The sequence below is a fragment of the Lissotriton vulgaris genome, chromosome 9 (assembly GCF_964263255.1).
Source record: "Lissotriton vulgaris chromosome 9, aLisVul1.2, whole genome shotgun sequence".
In the NCBI taxonomy this organism is placed as follows: Eukaryota; Metazoa; Chordata; class Amphibia; order Caudata; family Salamandridae; genus Lissotriton; species Lissotriton vulgaris.
Window position 1 is genome coordinate 670,601,593 of NC_141697.1, and position 25,221 is coordinate 670,626,813.

At 46.7% G+C, this 25,221-nt stretch overlaps 1 protein-coding gene and 1 pseudogene across 5 annotated transcripts in view; one reads left to right on the top strand and one right to left on the bottom strand.

The window, feature by feature from the left end:
• The window catches only part of EXOC3L2 (exocyst complex component 3 like 2), a 465,790-nt gene that overhangs the window by 50,770 nt on the left and 389,799 nt on the right, over positions 1 to 25,221 (bottom strand). For all 5 annotated transcript variants that reach the window (XM_086938385.1, XM_086938387.1, XM_086938384.1 and 2 more), the window contains exon 11: positions 7,303 to 7,424. In XM_086938385.1, the coding sequence (XP_086794511.1) occupies positions 7,303 to 7,424 (122 nt within the window). The remainder of the gene's footprint in view (positions 1 to 7,302; positions 7,425 to 25,221) is intronic.
• Positions 19,706 to 20,160, top strand: LOC147692081 (transmembrane protein 238 pseudogene; annotated as a pseudogene).

Sequence of the window (25,221 nt, forward strand, 5' to 3'; positions counted from 1 at the left end):
TTTTAAACAAGAACAGTTTAATAAAAGAACAGAGTACATAAACAATGCAAACAAGTAAGTCTAAGCATTTAAAGCATATAAACACTTTAATTAACCTTTGAGATCGAGGGGTGCTTTGCTTGTCCATTAAACATTTTATAATTTGGGGGTATTTTTGTAATGAAAGACAAGACCTGATTGTTCATACTGTGTGTCCGTAGCGTGGATTACCTGGATTATTTTGGGAGACACTTTCAAAATGGGGGCTGATGTAACTGGACTGCACTCCAGTGGTATAACTTGAAAAGATGGAGCTCCCTGCAGACACTATGGACATATCTAACAGCCATTCATTGTTTTTGAAGTGGAAGTTGACCCCATTGAGGAATTTGGGGGGCACTGAAGGGCTGCAGGAACGCCTGCTCCGCAGAGGCTGCATGAGCCTGTGTGACGCCCCTGCTGCACTCAGCATTTCAGGAATGGTAATGAGCTCAGTACCTCCTCCTAATGTAGCTGATTCCAGTGAAGCAATGTGCTAACAGCCCCAAAAAATGGCATAGCCTTTGGACATTGTGGCCTCGCACATCCGGTCCTCTCTGTGTCTCCACCCGCCACCTGATCATGGCTTTCTCGCCCATCTACCTTACAGACCACTTGGCTGTCAGCAACTTATACTTACTTGTATATACTTACGCGAACTATTTTGTGGTAGCCAATATTATGGCTATGATATTTTGTAGGACGGTATTTAAAACATGAAATTCTGGTACAATACCTCTAATTATTATTAAGGAAAGGCTCATCAGTAACCCAATATGCTGATAGAAGAGAAGCCAAGGATAGAAGAGCAGGTACCTTAAGTCTCTTCAAGGAAGCTGCACCTTGAGAAGATCCCGCCAGGGAGAAGACGGGCTGAGAACAGATTCAAAAGTCTCATAAGGCGATCCTCCCAGATAAGTGAGGGATTGACAGGACACTCTACAGATGATTATTATAGAAAGGTGAGAGATGTACTCCTCCCCGGCTTATAGCTCACACCTACAGGTGATCACTCTGGAGAGGAGAGAGTAGACCAGGCCCTGAAAGATTTTGATCTCAGCCATAGTGAGTATTTTTTCTTAGAAGGGATATACAAACTGGGCACAATTCTGAACTCTTCAGAGAGATCTCTCTATGATTACAGGACTATAGAGGTTGCCTCCTTCCTCCACATTGAGGCTTCGGCGACATCAGGACTGCATACTCTGACACACGTTCACTATTTGCATCCCTCCTCCTATCATACTTATTTTAAGTATCTTGAAAATTATGTGGTGGTAAACAGATGCAGTAATAATAATTATACGTTTTATTATTTTCCTATAGCAGAGATAACAAGCATTTAAATGTATGTAAAAATAAACAGCCTCACCACATAGCTATTTAACTTAAGTGATTCCCAATGGCAATGCATTAGAAGAACAAAAAAAAAGGGGAAGCAAAAAATGGGTAGTGTGTCAGTGGGGCTAAGGCGGTACACACAGTAGAGTCGTCTTAACCGCATCGCTGCGGCGGCTTTTCCCGCTGTGCGCGGCAAATTCGAAAATACCGCGTTACGTGACGAGCTGGCCTTGTCATCCGCGCAGGACAGGTAAGCGCGATGACGAGCCCAGCTCGTCAATAGCCTCGAAGGGGTTAAGCATCAAAGGTCAAGAGCACCGGCCATGAGCCTCTATCCAAGTAGGCTCATCAGTGATCCAACAGTTGTCAAGGGACTCAAGAGAAGATGACCCTCAGTGAGTCCCAGATACCATGTGGGCATGACTAAGGTGGTTGCAGCACTGCATGCTTTTCATCCTGCTCATGACAGAGGTCAGCGTCGGTCAGTCAATCCTTGACCCTAGGTGGTGGGTCATGCACCCAGCAACGTACCAGTCATTTTTAGCCAGAAGGGACACATTTCCAGTCAGCCTTTTGGTGGACGGCAGAAGGGGTTTTGTATAACCCAAAAGTACAATTAAGGGTGTATTTTCCACAGGAGATTTAAATATGGGGCCATATTATGATTTTTGGTGGTCCTGGCGGGAGTGCTGGGGGTGGCAGTCCCACGGCTGTGCTATTCAGAGGCTCATTGTGAGCCTTAAACAGCACTGTCGCCGGACCGCCAGTGCATGTTCCTGCATGGGAAGGGATGCACCATATTGTGCATTGCTTCCCGTGTATAACTAAAGGGGGGGGCACAACAGGTGCCGCCCTGCATGCACCCCCGTACACAGAGGCACAAGTGGGCCCTGTAGGTCCCCCTTTGTTGCCTAACCGCCACCTTTTTTATGGCGCTGCGACTGCCATTATAAGGGTGGTGGTGAGGCACCTCAAAATATGCTCAGCGGTGCCACTGCGGCACTGCCAGCATATTTTGGCCTCAAACCACTGCTAGACCACCGCAGGATTCTAGTTCTGTGGCAGTAGCAGTGGTTTAGTGGTGTCCGACTACCACACTTATAATACTGAAGGCGGCCCTGCAGTGTGTCGGGGGTCGGACCGCCACAAAGACTAAGACGGTCCAATGGACCGCCGTAGTCGTAATAAGGCCCTATGTCTTCAATGATGCGAAAGACATCTTCCTAGTAAGTCCTAAGTGGAGGGTACTCCCGGGCCAGATGAAAACATAACAGTGAGGTCACATGGACATCTAGTACATTTTGCGGGTTTTCCTGGGTCTAGTCTGTGTAAGTAGTGAAGGGCGCAGTATAATCCATAGAGAAATTTGAAGTGGAGGATCTTGTGTCTATAATTGATGAATGTCAGTTTACTTTGGCAACAGCAATATTTCCAGGTCCCCAGGGTAATATTCTAGACAATATCTAGCTGTCATTCTTCATGGGCTCTATGATCTGTGGACATACCTATACAGATGTAGTACTAATGTTCCTGTGCTCCGAGCATTAAGTGATACTGCCGGATTAGCTGTTGAACGCATCCGCCTTCCACATGTATTTGTTTATAGTTATTGCTACAGTAAAGTTAGCGCAAAAATGCACGCTTTTTTTGTATGCTGTAACCCCTCAAAATCTGTAGATTGGTTTAATTATGCTGTAATCAGATTCCCACAAATGTTTGACATGTTTTGACGGCTAGAAAGTGGTCTCGAGGATGAAAACATTGTAAAGGTTTACTAAGTGAAGCAATATACAATTGTATTACTCCCAATCAGCAGTCTTAGATGAAGGGTATCTATCAGATTAGAACATGTCAAGAGGAAGGTCAGTTATCATAGCAAATTTGCATGGCTGGGTATTGGCAATGTTTTCCAAAGAGAAATGTTGCACATATTTTTCAGAGTAGCATAACCTGAGAGTGACATATTCAGTAAGGGGTGCTTACAAGAACGTTTACTAGGCCTCATAGAAGAAGACTGCCTCTGGCCTTTAAATTTAATTGAGGGATTCTCCCATAGGCCATTTTGACTGAGGCAGGGCCCTGAACATGCTAGCTAGCTCTTATATCGAACCTACTCTACCATCAATCTATTCTGCTCTTCAAGTGCATAGGCCTTGTCAGATAATTCTATATTTCCCACACTTTGACTGAATCTGTCCCAGCCTCCACCACACACCAAGAGGCTTGTCTGAAAAACCTATTGATTGTCCTACCTGTGACTATCTTTGACAACCATCCTTGAGAGCTACTGGACGCGCAAACATGTCATGAGTATCCTAAATTCCTGCTAGCCCCTAGCAGCTCCTGAAATACTGTGCAAACTGGAGCACTTGCATAAGGTTATGTACTTCCATAGCCCTGAAGGCAAATGGAATGTTATACCTCAGTGGAATGCTGATGATATTTTTGGGTCAGGGAAGGCATGGCTTGGCAGTTCGGTCTGGACTGTTCCCATGAGGCACAGGGTCAAGACTGATTTGCATATGGCCATGTCTGAACTGGGGTGGCTTGGTGAGCAAAATAACGATGGATTAAACTCAAATCTGTGACTTAGGGGTGAATGTTTTGCCATTGTGCAACATTCCGTCCATCATCTTGTGTGTTTTGCTGTTTTAAACTGCCATGTCAACCTGGCAAGATAAACCTATTACCAGGCCAAAACTTGATTTTTTATAACATATAAGTCATCCCTAGGGTAGGCCCTAAATAGCCTAGAGGGCAGTGTGCAGTGTATTTAAAAAGTTGGACATGTACTTTTAATGTTTGCATGTCCTAGAAGTGAAAACTCCTAAATTAGTTTTTTTTTACTACTGTGAGGCCTACCCCTCCATACAATAACATGGGGTTAACTTATTACCTTTAATAAGGAATAACTTTCAATTGGGAGCAGGTATGAATTTCAAGTTTGATGTCTAAAGAATTGTAATATAAAACCTTCTTTAACAGTAAATTTGAATTTTAAGTCACAGTTCTGAAAATTCCACTGTCTAATGAGAGGTGATACCCCAAAACTGGTCCAAGGAGGACCTAGCTTGGCAGTTCAGGCTGGACTGTTCCCACGAGGAGCATGGTCAAGACTGATTTGCATATGGCTGGGTTCAAACTGGAGTGGCATGGTGAGCAAAACAACAATGGATTAAACCCAGCTCTTTGTGACTGGGGGCAACTGTTTGCATAGTCCATCATTTGTTCTTTTTACTTTTAGAAAGTTGTAATTTTCTTGTCCTAACCATTTACTGCCTGCAACCTGTTTCTGGGTCACATGACAAGGTGTAGCTGGCAGTTGGTCTTTGTGTATTGCTTCCAGACAGTGACACAAAGGGCCATAGATGTTGGCAGGATAGGCCATCTCGAACTTGAGGGGAGGAGCTGTCACCTACCACACGTGTACATCGCAAAGGCTCTGCCTGAACACACTCACAAAGGGTTTAACACTAATCTATTGTGACCATAGACAATCTGGAACCAGGGCAAGGAGGCAGGAAATTCCAAGCACCTCTAGGGGCCGATACCTCCAGAAACTTCTCCTGCTTCAAAGTGGGCACCAGGTATAAACATTGGACTCTAAGATCCACCTCTACAGTACACACCTGGACTTGTGGAAGACTCAGAAGTACAGCTGCTGTGTTGCTCTGCCAGGAGGAATGCTACCCTGCTAACCTGGTGAAAGGACTTGACCATCATCTTGAACCCAGGACCACCATAGTGACTCCAATGGCTAGTTGGCTGGCCTCCTAACCACAGCTTCAGGGACAGAAGGCTCCAATTATCTTGGACCCAGCACCTGGAAGCTGTCTGCTGTGAGGCACCACCTGTCCAAGTGGTGCCACCCCAGTCCTGGATGCTTGAAAGTGGTCCTGAAGGTGCTCTGCCAACCAGGCTGTGGTTCCAGCAGAACCAATGCAGTGCAACGCATCGCCTCACAAAATTCTGCATTGGAATTGCTGCCTCAAGGGCAGGACTTCGTATCACAGCCTGTAGCCTCATCGAAACCGCTGCTATGCAATGCATCCTTGACACAGACTTTTACAACGCATGGCCCTAATTGAGAACATCCTCGATGTTGACCCAGTATTCTGCATTGCAAGTCAAGCAACTTCGCAAGCCCCTCAACGATGCTGGATATCCCATCACAGCCTCACAGTTTGCCGAAACGCTGCTGTATTTTTCTAAATTGGTGTGGGAATTGTTTTGTATTGTGTATTCACTTTATTAATGTTTGAAGTGCTGCTTAAATACTTTACACATAGCCTCTAAGTGAAGCCTTACTTCTTTTGTGCTAAGCTCCCAGAGGGTAAGCACAGTTTTGGGGTTTGCTTGTGTTTCATCCTAACAGAGATTGTGGTTTCTGCTTGAGTAGGGGTTCACCCCCTTCAACCAGTAACACAATTTCCAGCAACCCTCAGGTACACCAGAAGAATGCCCAGACTTTAGGTGATGTTTCCTCACGTCTGGGGGACTGAATATCATGTAGACACTAGACCTGGTCGCAAAGTAGCCTTGCTTATGAAGAACTTGAAATGGGAACATAGTGGGGTGATTTAGATCACATTTCTATCTACTTTTTCCAGATTAGGGATGAGAATCCACTAATTAAGGTTCAGAACCGGTTTGGGGTGGGTCTTTGTAATAGGCAACAGCTCTCACAGGAGGTAGCTGATTTGAAGCAAGAGTCGACCAAACAAAGGCGCAGTAAAGTGTGAGATCTCTGTATCTATCTATCTTTATTCTTCAGAAGCAGTAATCAGGGACAGTCAAATCAACAGGTCCTGACTTTAAACATCCTCACCTTGAGTAACAGAAACTGCAGTCCCATCCCTCACCCCAACCATTCACCAGTGTTCAGGAAAAACTCATCAGCATCCTTTTGTTAACAAAGTCTTCAGAGAATTTCTAAGGTGAGCCCTGACTCCTTCCTCCTTCAGTGTTTGGGTCTCCACCCCCTGCTACAGGAATACCGACATTCACTCTCTGTGTGAGCTGTTTTCTCTTTTCTCTTGCTAAACCAGGGAACACCCAAAATAGAAACCAATGGTCCCAGTACTCAGATTCTCACCACACACAGAGTCCTACTACCATACAACTGTTACAACATATTGTACATACACACAAACTTGACACGGAAATCAGAAATGAATGTCAGCTCAAGGGTTCAGATTTCACATAAAGGCGGATCGTTACATAAGAGGGTATAGTAGACCACCCTTTCCTGGAAACACAGATAATGGTCTGGTCACAATATTGACTCAGTATACTGCTACTGTCGCTTTATAGGAGTTACACAGGGCATGGACAGTAGTCCTATGACATCTATAAGAACATGATTGGTGCACCCATCCGTGTCACATAACAGACCGTGGGCCTTGCAGTCCTCTCGACAGGCCTATGCCTATGCGCACATGCTGGAATAGCATGATGCTAGGGCCACTCAAAAAGTTAGGATCAAAAGCAGTTGAGCGTTCAGGAAAAGGGGTCAGGCCTATTCACTATGCAGGGGATACTTCCACCCCAACATTCTGTTAATACATAAAGTATTGATTCAGCACATCAAGGCTCTAAACTCCAGCACAGGAAGAAGACTAGTCTGAGATGACCTTTACAAAATGTTATCCGACAGGGCATATCTAAGCTGTGCTTTAACCATTAATATAGAGCTAAAAAGTCACACCTATAGGTTTTGGATGGGTATTTTTAGGGAGACTACTTTTCATGATAAAATATATTGGCGACAGTGGGATTTCAATTTCCTTTTCAAGTTATTTCTCGTCATAGACAGCATACAACACCAGCACCCTTAAATTCAATTTCTTTATGTATTATTAGACCTTCATCAAAGAAAAAGATGAAAGAAACATCTTGCCACAATGTTAAACTCATTGTGCAGGTTGTTTTGTGAATACTGACCGTATGTCAGGGAAGTCAGTCATTAGCATTCCCACTTCCATCTGAATGGATGGGGTGTCCTCCAGCACAATGATCTCAGCAAGGTGAGGTACTGCCACATCCAGCCATGAGCAGGTAGAGTCCTAAAGTGGACACCAAAGGAAGGTCACAGATTATTAAAACCAGTTCTCAATCTCACCTCAAAAAAATACGAGCGGACTCAGAAGATCTGGATTCAAAATAAACTATAGGTAAATCTAAAGGCAAGCAATCACTCTAAGGAGCACATCGTGTGAACAGAATAGTGACTAAACATTATGTAGCCACAGCTAGTATCCTGATAGAGACACGTCCCAGTGTTGCTTGTGGACCTTATAGTACTAATAGAAAAGCACTAAAGGTGTGGATATCGACCAGGCACCAGGATTTGCTTTGGTTGACAGAATGCATTCACACTGTTTTGAACATGATGTTTGAAATTAATATCTTTCTTTTTTGGAACTCATTTTTTCATATTTTTCAGACAGATCAGTACTACATATTTGTTCAAAGAGTGCAAAGTGGATCATTCACAAACATATGCCTCTCTGATTCTCCAAAGCTCAAATTGAGCGAGTGTAAAATGTGCATCATGAGCACAAGGTAGGCAACAAAGGAGACCAAATAGTCGACCAACCTCATTTGCACATTCAAAATGGTAGTGGCAAGGAAATGCAGGTAATGTGAAGGGATCATATATAAAGGGAGCAAGAGAGACAGAATGTTTATGCATATATGTGCTGATTTCTACAAAATCCATATATCACCACTGGTTACAGCAGGGCATCAGGAGGAGAAACATAGTAGATGTTGAAGAAAGGTAATGTTTGTAGTAAATTAGAATCCAGCTGTTCCATGACATTGTATAGAAGACCTCAATTGCTCTGTTTCCCTTGACAAGAGCTCAGTGACAGTACATCGTAATAACAGTAGAGGTAAGGATTTACAACTATTTTCTCTGATGGTAATCTGTTTCGATCCCAAAGAGGAAAGAAATGTGTACTTTTTCTTTGTTAATTGCTACAGTATTCAGATTTCATTAAACCAGTGCCATGCAGGAGGGCAAGTGAGATGACTGAAAATACATTTACACAAAATTAAAGGCAACACGTATTGACCTACTTTTATATACATATAAGAAAGTATCATTTCCATAGTACAACAGTATTCACCAGATTGAACATTTTTTCCCCCATAGGTATTAATTAGGTACCTCATTATAACTCTACCCAAAACTGGTTAACCCACAACCACCTCAAACTTAATGCTATAAAAACGGAATTCCTCCTAATCGTCCCACCCAATCACTCGCCCAAGATCGTTCTTTGGATGACTCATCTGACTAATTTTTGGTTTGAGTTTTTTTGCAAAAAACTGTACAGAAGATACTAACACTTTTACACAAAAGAAACAAAAGTAAATTAAAATGCACAGGTCGCATACAGTGTACAATACATCACTTGGGTGGTCTGAAGAGGAGTAGGTGGGTCATTGTTATTCCTTAGACATAGCATCAGCAATACAACAGAGGCATATCCTGAGAAGATACATATCAAACAAAGAGACAATAATCCCACATAGGTGTCACAGGAGTGAACATCCACTTCGCCACAAAGCTACCACTGGTGGACTTTCAATAACGTAGCATACAACATTAGTCCGTTGACTCTGCAGCTGCGGGACGATAGGATTCCTGGTATTGAGCAAAAAGGACCCATAAATCCAAGGGATGGGAAGAAGGAGGGAACAGTTCGCTGTATATGTCTGATTGGGTATTGCAGTACACCATATCTCTATCCCACTCAGCCAATGTAGGTAAAGCCCTCGCATCCATCTCATGGTAAGCCTACGCTTGGCCAAGAAAAGACCCATTGATATCAGTTTATGCAGTTTTTTTGGCAGGGTTTTCGTGTATCCCAGTAATGCCAATAAAGGATCAAGCGTGATAGGGGAACCCACAATGGCAGTGATAGTCTCAAAGATTGGACGCCAGAACTCTGCCACCGGAGGACATAACCATGCCAAATGGTAAAAGCCAGCACCCGGACTTTCACAACGCTCACAGCAATCAGAGTCACGCAACCCATACCTGTACAATCGTTCCGGTGTGTAGTGAACCCTATTGAGAAATTTTAAATGTGACAATATGTGCCTGCCATTAAGGGAGATTTTGCGGGTGACAGTACAGCAATAAAACCAAACATCATCCGAGAGCTGCTCCCCAATGTCGGCCTGCCATGCCAATCAAGCTTTCGTGTAAGGAGATATCTTAGCCTGTAAGGCTGAAACATACAGTTTAGAAATCAACTTAACTGGGAGAGAGATCGGAGTAATAAGGACAGTGGAGGGAAGTCCATAGGTTCTGCTAACTCCTCACCCAACACCTCTTGCAATGCATGCTTCGTGCGGTAAAACTGAAACTTCGTCAATGCAGAAGGTTATTCTCTATTCGCGATTGCAGCCTCCCATTACAGACAACCCAAGACTATGCAGAGCATGGAGCACACCTCTGTCTGAACTAAAAACAAACCAATGGCACCACTCTATACACCTGCTTGGCGAATATAGAGGAGCTCCGGAAAATACACCAAGCAGAGTTTGCCATGCATGAGCAACAGAGTTCACCAAGTCAAGGATACTGCAACGCCGATCCTGAGCCTTAGTTAATAGCCAAGGCAACGGCTCAGGAGCAGCAGCAACTCTTTCTATATTAAGATGCGGCAAAGTTTGGGGGCCGTGTACCCAGGCATGCGCATGGGATGCCTGAGCTACCCTATAATAAAGCTCGAAGTCAGGAGCACCTAAGCCACCCGCAGAGCATGATAACATGAGGGTGTCAATAGATACACGGGGCCTCTTACCCGCTCAAGTCAGTCTACCCATCAACACCCGCAATTCCTTAAACAAATGCCGCCGGACAACAACAGGAATGTTCACAAATAAACAGAGAAGGCGAGGCAGTACCACCATCTTCATGAGGGAAACTCTACCTACTAGGGATAATGGGAGGCAAATCCAGCGGTCCACCTCCTCACTCAATTTAGTTATCACTCTACCATAGTTTGCTCGGATTACCTGATCAGCGTCCGAGTGAACTCGGATACCGTGATAACGGACTGGGTCGGTAGTCCATTGCAAAGTGAAATCCAGCTCCACCGGAACAGTAGAGGGAGTCAGCAGGAAAATCAGGGACTTTTTCCAATTGATGTTCAGTCCCGACAATCCCCCATAGCACAACACCTCCTGAAAAACAGGTGGGAGATAAACTGCTGGGTTTTTTATGTACAGTAGCGTATTGTCCGCATTGGCTGAAACAATCAAATTGTAATCAGGGAAGTGAAGGCCTCTATAACCGTGATATTCTCTCAAGGCTCTCAACAAGGGCTCGGTGGCCAGCGCATGTAGAAGCGGGGAAAGGGGACACACTTGCCTGGTACCTCTAGAGATGACAATAGGGTCAGACACCGTATCGCCCACAGGGACTCGAGCTCCCGGTTTATTATAGAGGATTCCAATTAGTTGTAAATAAACTTCACTGACCCCCACGCGTCTCAGGACTACATAGAGGAATGGCGATTCAATAGAATCAAACGCCTTTTCTTCATCTAAGAAGACTGCCACTGCCGGGATATCCGGACAGGTGTATTGCAAAGCACCGAACACCGTACTGAGATTCTGTGTGAGCGTGAGGCCTGGAATGAAACTAGACTGTTCAGGCCAAATTAACTGAGGCACCAGTGGGAGAGACGGTTTGCTACCTTCTCTAATAGAGTTTAACACTCGTCGGATCTCTTATAGCTCTATAGGACGCATTAAGAACTCCCTATGACAGTTTTGTAACCACAGTAGTTCTGTATATTCCAGATATTGTAGAATGTCCGCGTCACTAGGGAAAACCTTAGATCTATAAAGCTCCTGATAGTAGTGTCAGAACTGTTCAGTAATAATCACTGGATTAGTCTCAGTGGAGCCTGAAGCCGAAGCCAAAACGGGGACACAACTGGAGTCTACCCTGCGCCTTTAGGAAAAAGATTTAACTAGACGCTGATTGAAAACATAAAACTATTTTATATATCTCTAAAGCAAAGGGAACCACCCTATTCTAACAAATATGTACACACACAAATATATATATCAAACCATATTTATTTTGTTATTTTATATATAGGTCATGATCAGCTTGGTAAATCTTATATCCATTTATAGATATCTATTTAATTACAGTCATTTCATAAAACGTTATTTCATCAAGGCCAACAAAATTGTACACAAATAATATACGATAGACGTGAAGTCGATGGAGGCAGTGCGGCAGGTGTCAACTACGCGCGTTTCGGCATACGTGCCTTCATCAGGTAGCCGTCTATTGCACTCTACAACTGACGAAGGTCACCATTGATCTTCCATTCACAAGAAAGGCTAATATTCAGTCTGGTAAAAAACTCTTTAGAGTGGTGCACACATTCCACTTGCGGTCTTCTTATTAATGGTATGATGATATTTCTCTAAAATGACAGTTTTTTGCCGCAATAAGGGGGGGGGGTCTGCTCTGTCCCACAGTAAATATCATCATTGGAGGTTCGATGGTGACCTTCGTCAGTTGTAGAGTGCAATAGATGGCTACCTGATGAAGGCACGTATGCCGGAATGCGCGTAGTTGACACCTGTCACTCTGCCTCTATCGACTTCACGTCTATTGTATATTATTTGTGTACAATTTTGTTGGCCTTGATGAAATAACGTTTTATGAAATGACTGTAATTAAATAGATATCTATAAATGGATCTAAGATTTACAAAGCTGATCATGAGCTATATATAAAATAACAAAATAAATATGGTTTGATATATAAATTTGTGTGTATATATTTGTTAGAATAGGGTGGTTCCCTTTGCTTTAGAGATATATAAAATAGGTTTATGTTTTCAATCAGCACCTAGCTAAATCTTTTTCCTTACTGCATAATTTCCCTATGTTATAGCTGGCTGTCACTATAGGGGCCCCTTGTTTTCTAAAGAGCCTACCCTGTGCCTTGCCATGGCCGCTAGGACCGAACCCGGTCGATCCACCTCTCCGTAAACACGAGCCGTAGCATATTTTCCCATGTGCTTAACTTCGGAAACCGCCTCATCGTTAAACTCAGCCATCGCGGATTTCAGTAGGTCCTGCAGTTGTGGGATGGACCCCCCGAGACAGTTCGTCCTCTAAAGTGGCTATCCAACAGCGCCAGTCTACCACAGATGGCATGGAGTACCCCTGCATGTTTGCTGATGGCCATACCTCTAATGTAGACCATAAAAGATTCCCAAACTGTGGGATAAGAATTTACTGAGCCAATATTTGGCGCAAAGAACTCCGAATTTGCATCACTGAGCTCTGCCTTAAAGACTGCATCTAGTAACGAATAGGGGGGGGGGGACCTCCACAGGAAGGGGGGAGGCCCGTGCAGAGGAACAGATAGAGTCAGCAGGATAGGCGAGTGATCCAAGAACGTCCACACCAGCACCTCATAATCCTGCACTGTGGGCAACAAGGTTTGCGATATGAGCCAGTAGTCAATACGTGTGTGTATGTCGTATGGGGCTGAGTAGTGTGTGAATCTACCCTCATCCCTTGAGAGGGCCCTCCACACATCAACAACCTACAACTGTATAGACACATCAGCAATCGCCCTAGCAGCAGCCGAAGGTGGGCTCATGGGACCCAGAGAACAGGTCTAACAGTGGATCCAAGATGCAATTAAAATCCCTGCTCACACTACAGATGAAAAGGTGTGTGAATGAATAGCCCGGGAGAGAGAATAATAAAACTTGGGGTTAATATAATTCGGGCCGTAGGAGTTGACTACCAATATATCAACGGAGGAATTATAGCAGCGAGTAATGGTGTACCTGCCAGCCAGGTCTGCCTCGTAACACTCCATCCTGAGCTTCACACCAGGGATTATCCTGGTCACGACACCCCTAGAGTGTAAGGTAAAACCAGCGACGTGAAAATCCCCTAACATACGGCTACTTGTGAGTAGGTTACAGCTGGAATGGAGGTGCATCTCCTGTAAGAGAGCGATGTCAATCTCTTTTCTCGTCAAATAGGCTAAAACTTTGCGCCCTTTTCTATGGTCATTAAGACCCCTAATGTTCCACGTCAAGAGTTTCAGGCTCATCCGGTTAGCCATATGGACCAGTAATTGACAAGGAAAGCGAGCAAATGTCAATGCTATTCAAAGCATTAGCTGGTTGCCCCACCCACTGGGACAGAAAACATATAACCACCACACGTGACCTGCCAAAAGAAAGCGTTAAAAACATACAAAAAAGAACCCACATCGCCATCCCCCGACCACGCCTTGCAAACCCCAACCAAGCAAGAGCGACATTCAACCCTCCCTGGAATGACTCCCCCACCCAAATCACTCTAAAAAGAAGAAAATAATGACCACAAAAATCATCCCCCAAAATATTCTCAATAACAACGGATAATGCTTAGAGACGGATGTTACCCAACAATCTCGAGCAACAAACTCCGAGACCCATCTCACTGTAAGCAAATAGTAGGCCTCAAAAATATTCAGGATGCACTTCGGAGAGGCCAAGAACAACAACATTGCAATAGATAGCAATCATGAATAGGCATCAAACAAGAAAACAGTGCTGCAATCAGCGAACATCATCATTATAAGGCAGAGTGCCCCCTGTGACCAGAAAAATAACAGCGGAGACCCAAACAGCTCAACCCAGTTCACAAGTAGAAGTGAATGGGACCCAGTGTAAGCACTCAGTCATTGTCATCCAAAGTTTGCAGTGAGGACTCGCCCTGCGCTTTTCTGTGTTTACCTGCTACCTCCTAGGATTTCGGCGCCTTTTGAAGGGATTGAGGATCAGAAAAAATATGTGGTTTGCCATCGAAGAGTACTTTCAGCCGCGCTAGATAGAGCATAGCATACCTGAGGTGGTGATCTCGCACTTTACGCTTTAAGGGAGCAAACAGCCTCCAGGCTTCCTGCACTTTGATGGTGAAGTCAGGAAAGAGGGAGATGGAGGAGCCCTCATATTGCAGTATTAACAGTTTCCTCGCCTTTTGGAGTGCAGCATCTCTGTCTCGGTAGTTGAGGAGCTTAGCAATAATGGGCCAAGGGAGAGCACCGGGGCGGGGTTTAGGGCCCAGCGAGCGATGTGCCCTCTCAACCACAAACATAGCGGAGAAGTTTTAAGGACCTAGCAGCGTTTTGAGAAGCTGCTCTGTAAAAGGTTCCATGGGCCCGGAGGGTATGGATTCAGGAAGGCCCGTGATACGGAGTTTACAGCTCCTTGCTATAGCCTCCAAATCCTCTGCGCGGTCCTGCAGCGCGAACAGCACCTTCTCTACTTGCCGCTGTGTGGTTGTGGCATCAGCTTGGGCTTCTTCTGCTTCGGTGATACAGTGTTCCGCCATATCCAGACGCTCCGGGTGCGTGTCGACTCTTTCAATCATCCGATCCATTCTGTAGGCCAGTGTAAAATGTAAATTGATACTTGTGTAGCGCACTACTCACCCGCATGGGTCTCAAGGAGCTTGTACGAATACCGCTGTGGAACCCATCCTGGCTTTCCCTGTGAGGCGTCCACTCCTGGGCACACCCAAGGTGGAGGCCAGGCATCCTTAGCGTTGTGGGGGCTGTTGTGGAGATTAAGCAAGCTATTGCCCAGAGTTGCAGAGTGGGACTCCATGATTGGAATAGGCACCAAGGCAAGAATTATCAGGTCCGTGGAATTTTTGAGCCCAAGACCCGCCGAGGCGGGGAATTGAACCCTGGTCCCGGGCTAGACCTCTGCATCAGGGTCTGCCACTCTCCTCTCTCCACTCCTCCACCAGTGTGTCTATCTTGGAGTCTATAGCAGTTAGACCACTCTGCATAGCAGCAATAATTTGCTTTATATCATTCAATGGGTAATCCACAGGGTTCTATGGATCAGCTCATGCCGAGTCAGCTGCCTCCTCCTGCCGCCAAGATTTGCGTTGTTCAAATGTTAGTTTAGGCTGGGACTTATCAGATTTACCCATGTTGGCACTGGAGGCGTCGACGGTCTCCATCCTGAGAGTACAGCCAAAGATGCACTCTTTCACCCGCCAAATCCCAGGATCAGGGACGTGGGAGGACCAGGAGATGCACAGGGTGCAGGGGAGTGAAACAGACAGAGGAGTCGGAGTATCGATATGGCCTTGCTGGTATCTCACCACCTAGTTGATGAATGACGGTGTGTTAGGCAGGGCTCACTGCGTAGCACAGTTCTTGCAGGGTCCCAACACCAGCCAAACAGGGGTGTTGGTATTGCAGCAAATCAGGCCCCAACCAGCACAAGTCTCCAAGTATATTAGACCAACTGGTCCCAGTATACCACTGTAAGGCCCACAGGCCTTAGCGCAGACTATGGGCCACAGAAAGCATATAGGGCGGCCAAGGGCGCAGCGGAGGCGTACCTGTCCATCAAGAGTCACTCCCCAGGTCCGCGGCAGATTTTGCACACCAGATGAGCGGCAGGCGCCAGATCACAGTGGCTCCATATGGGTGATACGGAGCGTCCGAACGGCGCTGGCCGTGTCCAGGGGGCCGCGGCAAGCAGAGTCCCAAAGTGCGCCACTCAGCATTCAGGCCACGGGCCCAAAAATCTGGTCGGCATGCCAGGTCTGAGCCGCGATGCCGGTAAGGGGCCGCCAGGCGACAACAGCGTGCTCTCACAACCTCGCCGTTGCCGGCGCGCGCGTCAGCCACGCTTCCAGGCCTCACGCCCACAGGATTATCGGCTGACCGTATGTCCGGAACCAGGGGCGCTACAGGCAGTCAAACAGCTCCAGCGGACACAGCGGAGGGCCGATATCACAGCCTCAATCCCAGTTTCTCCATAATGGGCCAAGGAGGCCGCACATCATGCAGGATAGTGGAAGTGAATGGTGGAGCTCAATCAACTAGCTGCCATCTTACAGCCAGGCAAGCTTCGCCCCCTCATCTAACTACTCTTAACTGCCTGCCACGCATTATCAACTCCACAAGATCTCTGGGAATAACTCTGAACAAGAACCAAAACATGCAGGAGCACATCAGTACCACCATAAAAAGGAGCAAACTACCGAATGAAGATTTTAAGGAAACTAAAAACCTTCTTCAGTGAGGATGACTTCAAATCAGCTGGTCAAGCCTTAGTTATTCCCAGGCTGGACAATGGAAGCGCTAACCTGTGTGGCCTTCCGAGATCCAAGCTGGCACCTCTAAGGGCCTATCTCAATGCGGCCGCTAGGCTCATCACAGGATCAAAAAGAACAATCACATCCCCCCGGATCTTAAAGCCCTTAACTGGCTCCCTCTTGAGGCAAGAATACAGTTAAAATTGGTTATGTGACCCATAAGTAAGCATGGGCGAATTTTGCGGATCTCGCGTTCGCGAATTTTGCGGATTTGCGGATTCGCAATCCGCAAAATCCGCGAATTCCCGCGAATGTGCGGATTTTTTTTTTTTGTGTTCGCCCGTGTTTCTGCCAGTTCGCGAGGGTTTTTACAATTTCGCAATTTGCGAACTTACCTGTCGGGTCGCAAGTTTTGCGAACTTGTTGTTTCTACGTGTCCAGCCTGTTTAGGACACTCTTCTTCATCACTGCCACTCTCTGTCACCACTGCCACTCTCTGACTACTCATGCCACCCTCTGGCCCACCCATGCCACCCTCTGTTTCATCACCACACCCTCTGGTTGTCCAGTGTACATTATTTTCGGCAAAGCAAAGCACACCTTCCCTGCCTCAAGTGACCTGAATTAATTTGGGGCTGATTAATGTGTCACAGAATATTTTTTTAGCTGGCACCTGCTTCCTTAGTGCGCCCTGATTAGTGATCTTTTGCACTTGCTAAGTGCTTTCATTGTTGCAAAATTAGTTACAACACCTGCCCTGCCCCAACTGACAATAATGAATTAGGGGCTGATTAATGGATTTTAACTTCCAGCCTGGCTCCTGCTTGTCTCCCTTAGCTGTAATTCAGGACCTTTGTGGCATATGTGTAACTATTCTGAGGTTCAGAGCAGGGTCACATAATAGTTTCAACTGGCAACTGAACTCTGGAGGGGCCCCTCAGGAAGCACTACAGGAAATGGCTACTAATGATGAGCCTGAACTTTTGAACCTGGTAAGTAGTTACTTTCAGTTTTGCTAAAATCGTATTTCTGCAATTTTGCACTTATTCGCGGGGCGCGAACTCACGCGAACTCACGCGAGCAGTGCGAGCAAAATCCGCTGCTCGCGGATTTGCGGATTTTGCGGGAGATTCGCGAATCTCGCGGATTGCGAATTTCCCGAAAATCCGCAAAATCCGCGAGCGGAACGGATTTTCCGCCCACACCTACCCATAAGGCTCTTCATTACAACACCACAAGGTACTTAACACAAAAACTGGAATTATCTGGTCGATGCAGATCCTCTAGAAGAACCGGTACAAAAGGGGGTGGTGATGGACGGAGCATCTGAATCAATCAAACACTCACACCCAGTCAAATGATCTGGGTTTAATCCATCACCGTTCTTTAGCCCACTCTGCCACCCCAGTTCAGACATGGCTATATGCAAATCAGTCTGACCCTGTGCCTCATGGGAACAGTCCAGCCCGAACTGCCAAGCCATGGCTTCCCTGGACCGTAAACAAGCTTCCGAGGACGGGTTTCTGGCATTCCAGCCATCTTCAGCCCGGCTTGCTTGAATCCAGTGGCAAAGTGAGCAAGGGACTCACGTCTGAGCATGCCCTGCCACACTTATGGCGGCCAAAAGCAGTACAAAAGGGGGTGGTGATGGACGAAGCATCTGAATCAATCAAACACTCACACCCAGTCAAATGATCTGGGTTTAATCCATCACCGTTCTTTAGCCCACTCTACCACCCCAGTTCAGACATGGCTATATGCAAATCAGTCTGACCCTGTGCCTCATGGGAACAGTCCAGCCCGAACTGCCAAGCCATGTCTTCTCTGGACTGGAAACAAGCTTCCGAGGACCGGTTTCTGGCATTCCAGCCGTCTTCAGCCCGGCTTGCTTGAATCCAGTGGCAAAGTGAGCAAGGGACTCACGTCTGAGCATACCCTGCCACACTTATGGTGGCCAAAAGCGGTACAAAAGAGGGTGGTGACGGACGGAGCATCTGAATCAATCAAGCACTCACACCCAGTCAAAAGATCTGTCCGCCATGTCTGAACTGGGGTGGCTCTAATATTCTTTCTCCCTGTTTGTACATGCCATGCATGCATCATGCCTCTTCCTGTGTTTAGCCCTCTCTGAGAGCATGGACCAATTACTACTAACCATCTTCTGCTTCCAGTTTAGGAACTACTTTGTCTTTGTTTAAGAGCACTTCATACAAGCACTTGTGTTTTTTTCTCGTTCCGAGCCTTGTTTTTGTAAACAGGCCTTTAAATCTTGTCTTTATCTTGTCAAACTTGCTGTGCATTCAAAGACCAAGGTCAAATGCCAGACACTGTTTTCCGAGGGCGCTTGACTACTTTTCTTTCTCTAACTTCATATTAACACGATTTTTTGGTCTCGGCTAGTGTAGACTGCACACATGCGCTGTCTCGCCAGAGAGACTTAAGACTCTGAGTAGCGAGGGTAAACCCCGTTCCTCTTCTCCATTGGCTGGCCTCCTAAACGGCAGCCAGCCTTTGGAGAAGAGGTCCCAGTCTTGTCATTCTCTCGCTCTAAGCCCCGTCTTTTTCGGATTGGGGAGCGTGTTTTTTCGTTTTCTTCTACTAGTGATATTGTCAGTCAATACCACACCCCCCAATAGCAAAAGGACAGGGCTTAGATCGAAAGAAGAACCATTTGTCTGTAAGCCCATCCTTTTCAGACTGGGGGCGTGTTTTTGATTGTTGTCCTAGAAAACATGCTCCTCCAATCTGAAAAGGACGCGGCTTATAGACAAATGGCGAGCGCTCGGGCGCTTGTTGTAAGGGTGACTGTGAGTTAGCAAAGAGAGAGAGAGCGCGAGAGAGTGAGTGAATGTGTGTGTGTGTGTTTTCTAATGTTTCAAGAAGTCTGCAGGTACGCTGTCAGCTAACCATGACAGTCACAAAAGAACCTCGGCTTCCGTCCATAATTTGATGCTGTTCCCGGATGCTTGGTGAGGCGGGGTGGGGCCCAGGGTGGGTAGGCCCAGCCCAGCCCATGGCTCTCGCTACTTCCTTCTATTTTTCTGTCACTGCAGCTTGTGTGGGGTGAGATGAGGCGAAACGGTTAAGCTTGCTCGCCCCCTCCGGCAGTGTGTAATGTGATCCCTGCCTCCCACAACTGGTTTGTTCGGTTTCCGGAGTCTGCTGTGTACACAGCACACCTTTGCAGCGCCCAGCTCCCGCGCCGAACACCTGGGGATACGCAGACATGGGTCCGGCCGCTCTCGGACGCTGCCGGATGGCTCTCCTGTTCGCGGTTCTGATGGACCTGGTGGGGGTGGCCTCCCTCCTGGTGGGCATCTTCGCCCAGCTGCAGATCAACGGGAGGGACTTTGGCGACTTGCTGATCTACACCGGCGCCTTTCTGGTGTTCCTGAGCCTCATTGGCTGGATCTTCTGGTACATGGGCAATATCGAGATTTCCCTGGAGGAGCTGGAGCAAGACTATGTCATCAAAGGGGGCACACTTGCCCACCTGGCCCAGAAGATCTCCCACCGCCTCTCTCGCTCAGTGGCAAGCCAAGGGGAGGTGGAAGGAAGAACGGAGTGCCTCACAGGGGTATCGGAGGCGCAGCCACGGCGGGAGAGGACAGCCTGCAGCTGCCCCGCATCAAGGAGCCGCCCTCAGAAGAAGAGGCGTCCCCGAGGGGATCCCCGGCCTGACCTGTTAGGTTAAGTCGAAGGCTTCCCCCCACTGCTGGCAAAACAGAGTTAATTTTGATGGGTGGAAGTCAGTCCGATCGATAGCCACCGTAGGTGGCTTAAGGACAGACTATTACCCCTTGCAATAACTCCTGACGGGTATGATGAAAATGTTAAAATGTAGTGAGTTTGTACGATTTGGGCCCACACTTATTTATGCTCTAAATGCACATAGGCCCTGTGTGGTGTCAGACTGTATTTACCCTACCACGCCCAATTATGTAGTCCGACTGTTTCAAGTCACATTAATCAAGACTAGAACTCCCAGAATGCATTGGGGTGTAAATAAATACATGAATGGGTGGGAAAGATGGGGGTGCTTCCTCTGACCTGGATTCCTGGCTAACCACTCAAGAGACTAGGGTGTGCTCCACCGCATGTTGAGTTAGAATCGAAAGTCGCGGCCACAGCATGCGTGCAATGCCATGGGGGGAACCTTGTTGACTCGATTGCAATAGGTTGGGATCACAAGCGTTGAGATCACACCTCGGCTCAACCGCCGATTCCTGGTGTGATCCTAGCCGCGTCAAATGCTTGTATACCCGATAAGCATCTTCAATAGGAAGAAATGGGAGCAACATGGAATCCACACACTGACTTGCTCAAAAATATCCTTAAACTGCAGGCATAACCGACGCTGTCAACCGCTTTATCTAGTGGGCTTTATTGTTGGTATTTTTTTTGCTCTGTTAGGATTTTCTGTTTAATTTTCAGTAAACGTCGAATTTTACATTTGAATAGACTTAAAAAAAAAAATTCAATCTGCGGAACTTTTCAACTAAAACGTAACAGGCAAACGAGCGCCATCTGCACCCACTTCCCATTCAAGGAGTGCTAGAAATAAAACAACGTTGTATTTTCCCAAAAATTAACATACAGAACGGTTATTCTGAAACTATGCTACAATTATGGGTGAAGCATCACCAGGAGTATCTATGTCTGGTTCGCGCAGGGCCCTGGGGCGTGGAGGGGTGCTGGGGGAAGTAGGCCCTAGCACTCGGTGCCCAGCTCTGGAAGATTCATCTTTCATGCCAGTCAGGTTTCTTGGAGTCTCCACTCCCCATATTGAGTGCACGGAGTATAAATTCAAAACAGCAGTGGTAAATATTGTCCCTCGCAGTGTCAGGGCCATCACACACAGGGCCGTGATTCTGGTGGCCCCTCTCCTTGGTGGCAGGGCTGCTGATAGGACCTACCGCTTCCAACGGGCAGCTCATCTCCATAGTTGAGTGCTCCCTGGGGGCCTTCCTCTGGCTGCCCAACTCTCATCAAGTCAAGTCAAGTCAAGTCAAAGAAGGCTTTATTTCGACATATAAAATATCTTAAAAAGCATACACATGTAAAATCATTTCAAGTCATTCAAGAGTAAAACATGTTTTAACAAAAACCCCTTGCACGATCTAAGTCTGCAATTTTTACTATTCTTTTATAGGGGAAGGATATTTAAATTACCTAAAAAAGGCATGGTTATGAGACAGGCCGTAAAAATAAAAGCATAATTAAACAATTTGTCTGAGTCTTTTTGACCGAATCCGCCATGCCCACCCAAGGTACTTCGAGGTGGCGCATGCATAAAAAGAACGAGTGTCTGAAAGAAGAATCCTTAGTGCCACATTACAGTGCCTGGTTCCCAATGTACGACACATGGGTTTTAGCCATTTCATCCGTGGGACTTTATAGGCAGGACACTCAAATAAAAAGTGAGGGACAGATTCATGGCGCTGGGGGCAGAAGGGGCACCACGGAGCAGTCTGATAGGGAATTTTCCAATGGCTTGTGAGTTCCATTACGGGGAGAAGACCGATTCTAAATTTGAAGTACAGAGATCTTTCCCAAGAGGCTGAGATGATGTCCAAATACAGTTCTCTGATGGGGACATCTTTGGACTCCATAAAATTTCTAGACGACTTACAAATCGAGGTAGAAGAATTCCTTCTATTTACCACCCAGCTCCAATAAAGCTGTTTTAGCGTTGATTTGGGCGGGCTGTCTGTTGGTACCATGCTTCTTCCAGCCCCAGATTGGTAGGTAGTGCTTTGATGTCCGTTAGCCACTTTATTTTCGCCCATCCTGACGATCTGATTATCTCCCGCAGGCCATCCGCATAACTTGAGAGCTCAGGAACTCTCCAGATGCGGGCCCACAGAAGCAAAGGGCGTAGCTTAGCTTGATCTTCAATCGCCCGACAGCCCATGTCCAATTGCAGTGGCAAGATGGGGACAGAAGGACCGAGGGACATCAAGCTTCTCAAGAAGGTGTTCTCAGCTCGAGTAAGATCTTTCAAATTTGACATTCCCCAAAGTTCCGCCCCATACAGAGCGGCGCTTACTCCTCTGGCCGAATAAATGTCCAATACTGCTGCTATAGGTTTGGTAGAGGTAGCTCTCTGCTCTTTCAGCAGGGTCCCAGTTACTCTTTTCAAATTTAGCAGCATTTTGGTCAGATGTTGGTCCCATTTCATAGAATCCACCAGCCGGATACCCAGATAGTCGAAAGTCTTGGTCCTATCCAGAGCGACGGAGCCCAGTGTAGGCGGAGGGCCAAGTTTTTGCGGGGGATTCAAGATGAGATACTTTGTTTTGTCTGTGTTTATGCAGAGTCCTCTTTGTTTACAAAAGTCATCAAAACCAGAGAGAAGCTTTTGTAGGCCCATTGGGGATTTTGACAGAAGCAAAGTATCGTCCGCAAAAAGCAGGGTGGGAATTAAACGACCTGCCAGGCGAGGTGCATCTGCTGATATCCTTGTCAGGTGGTCCACCACCCCATTGACATAGAGCAAAAAGAGTGTTGGGGCAAGTACGCACCCTTGCCGCACGCCTCTATTCACATCTATTCTTGAGGTCTTTTGACCATTCGGACCCCAGCGAATTTGGGCATAATTTTTTTCGTGGAACTTCATGATCAAGTGGAGCAGGTAAGGAGGCAGGCCAAGATCACTTAGGACCATCCATAAATTATTTCTGGGGACCAAATCGAAGGCCGTCCGGAGGTCGATGAAGGCAAGATATAAAGTGCCCTTCCCAATCGTGACGACCTTCCAGTGGATCATAAGTAGCCTTAATGATTGTTCGATTGTTCCTGTACCAGTTCGGAACCCTGCCTGGAGATCCGAGAGTATCCTGTTTTCATCAGCCCACTGCTGCACTCTGGTTAGCAGGATCTTGCCCGCTACTTTTTGCGAGCAATCAATCAGGCTAATCGGCCTGTAGTTCGCAGGGTCTTCTCTTGAGCCTTTTTTGTGCAGGGGGACCACTTTGGCGGCCATCCAAGAGGCAGGCAGTGGAGCACCCGCCATGGCAGCGTTCAACACTGATGAAATTAGCATACTCCAATCACTTAAGTCTGCACGGAGCAGGTCGCCCGGGAGCCCATCGGGACCAGCCGCTTTGCGCGGGACCAGAGATTTTATAGCGCCTTCTGCTTCTTTCTTAGTAAACAGATTTTCCTCATGGCTCTCATTACCTCGAAAGATCTGTGGTAATGCGAAATCCGTCTCTTCAGCTACGGATGCTGTATACAGTTTCGAAAAATGTGAGTACCAGAGATCCTCAGTTATGTTACAGGTGATGACAGTATCTATGGGTCTGTTTTTCTTGCGTATTAAGTCCCAAAAACCTTTTGCGTTTTTTCCAACACTGGCAATACGGAGTTCCTGCCAATATTCATCTTCCCAGTCTCTCCTTGCTGATTTTAGCTCCGCTTTATAGCTCTTGCGTTTGGAGGCTATTAGGGTGGTGTCTCCGCTTTTTACAGCCAATATCAGTGCTCTCTTCCCAGCACGACACTCCTTCGAGTACCAACCAAGTTTGCCCTGCCGCTTATCACGGATGGTGTTTCCCTTTTTTACTTTAGCCTTGAATAGGTCCCCAATTGACATCGAAACCTCGCTAAACATTGCTGTAATCCGATTTGGGCTGACAGGCTCGTTTTCCAAAATGGTGCAGGCTGAAGAGGTGACAGCTCTGATGCATGATAGTTTCTCATCATCTATTGCCACTTTGTCCCATTTCAAACGTCTTAGACAGTTGGACGGAACCACCCCTCCCAATGGCCCTGGCACTGGTGTATCATGGTTTCCACAAGCTGAGAGAATCTCCCTCCACCAGTAAGATAGGGTTAATGAAAGGGCATTGTGGTCACTATCCAAGGAAGGTAGGACTATCATATCCTTCATGTGAGCCCACAAAGAAAAGTTTAGAAGGATATAATCTATCCGGGATGAATGACCAACCCTATTATATGTGTGTGCCCCCGCTAAATCTGAGCGTGTTCTCCCATTGGCTGCTCTCAAGCCGTACTCGAGTGTGAGAGAATTTAGCTGAATGATTCTGGGGGTCCAACTGTTTATGATTGGCAGATCAAGTGACGGGACACCTCTCCTTGAATCCTCGTCATAAAAGTCCAGGGATTCGTCGGGCAACAGGGGCTCGAATGTACAATTAAAGTCCCCCATGACCATAATTAACGAATCACTACTGCACTCACCCAAGACTACCTCCAAAGCCGAGAGAGTTGGTGACAAGGCTCTCCCAGAGACCCCTCGTGTGTAAATATTAATAATCTCCAGTTTTTCAACTTTCCTCGGGCATGTTACGGTGAGGCGCATCAGATCTGGAGATTTTTGGGGATGATGGTGTACCCTCCATCCTAGGGAAATATCTACCCAAACTAGGAGACCTCCATAAGGGCGACCTCTTCCTGAAGCTGGGATATCTGCCGGGACAAAAAAGGTAGCATGGCCCACTCGGTGCCTTGGTTCCACGCACCACGTTTCTTGAAATGCACAGACTGCATGGGGTTCAATGAGCGCCACCCAGTCCGGGACATCTAACTTGTTGTTTAAGCCTGCCACATTCCAACTAATGGCTTTAAAGGATGCATTATCCAGAGTCTCATTGCATCCTGCATTCCCACCCTGTGAACCAGGAGTTTGTGCTCCAACCACTAACTCAATATTCTCGGACCCATCGCCTGAGAGAGGGGGCATAATTGAGTTAGGCGGGGATATGGGCGCAGAGATGT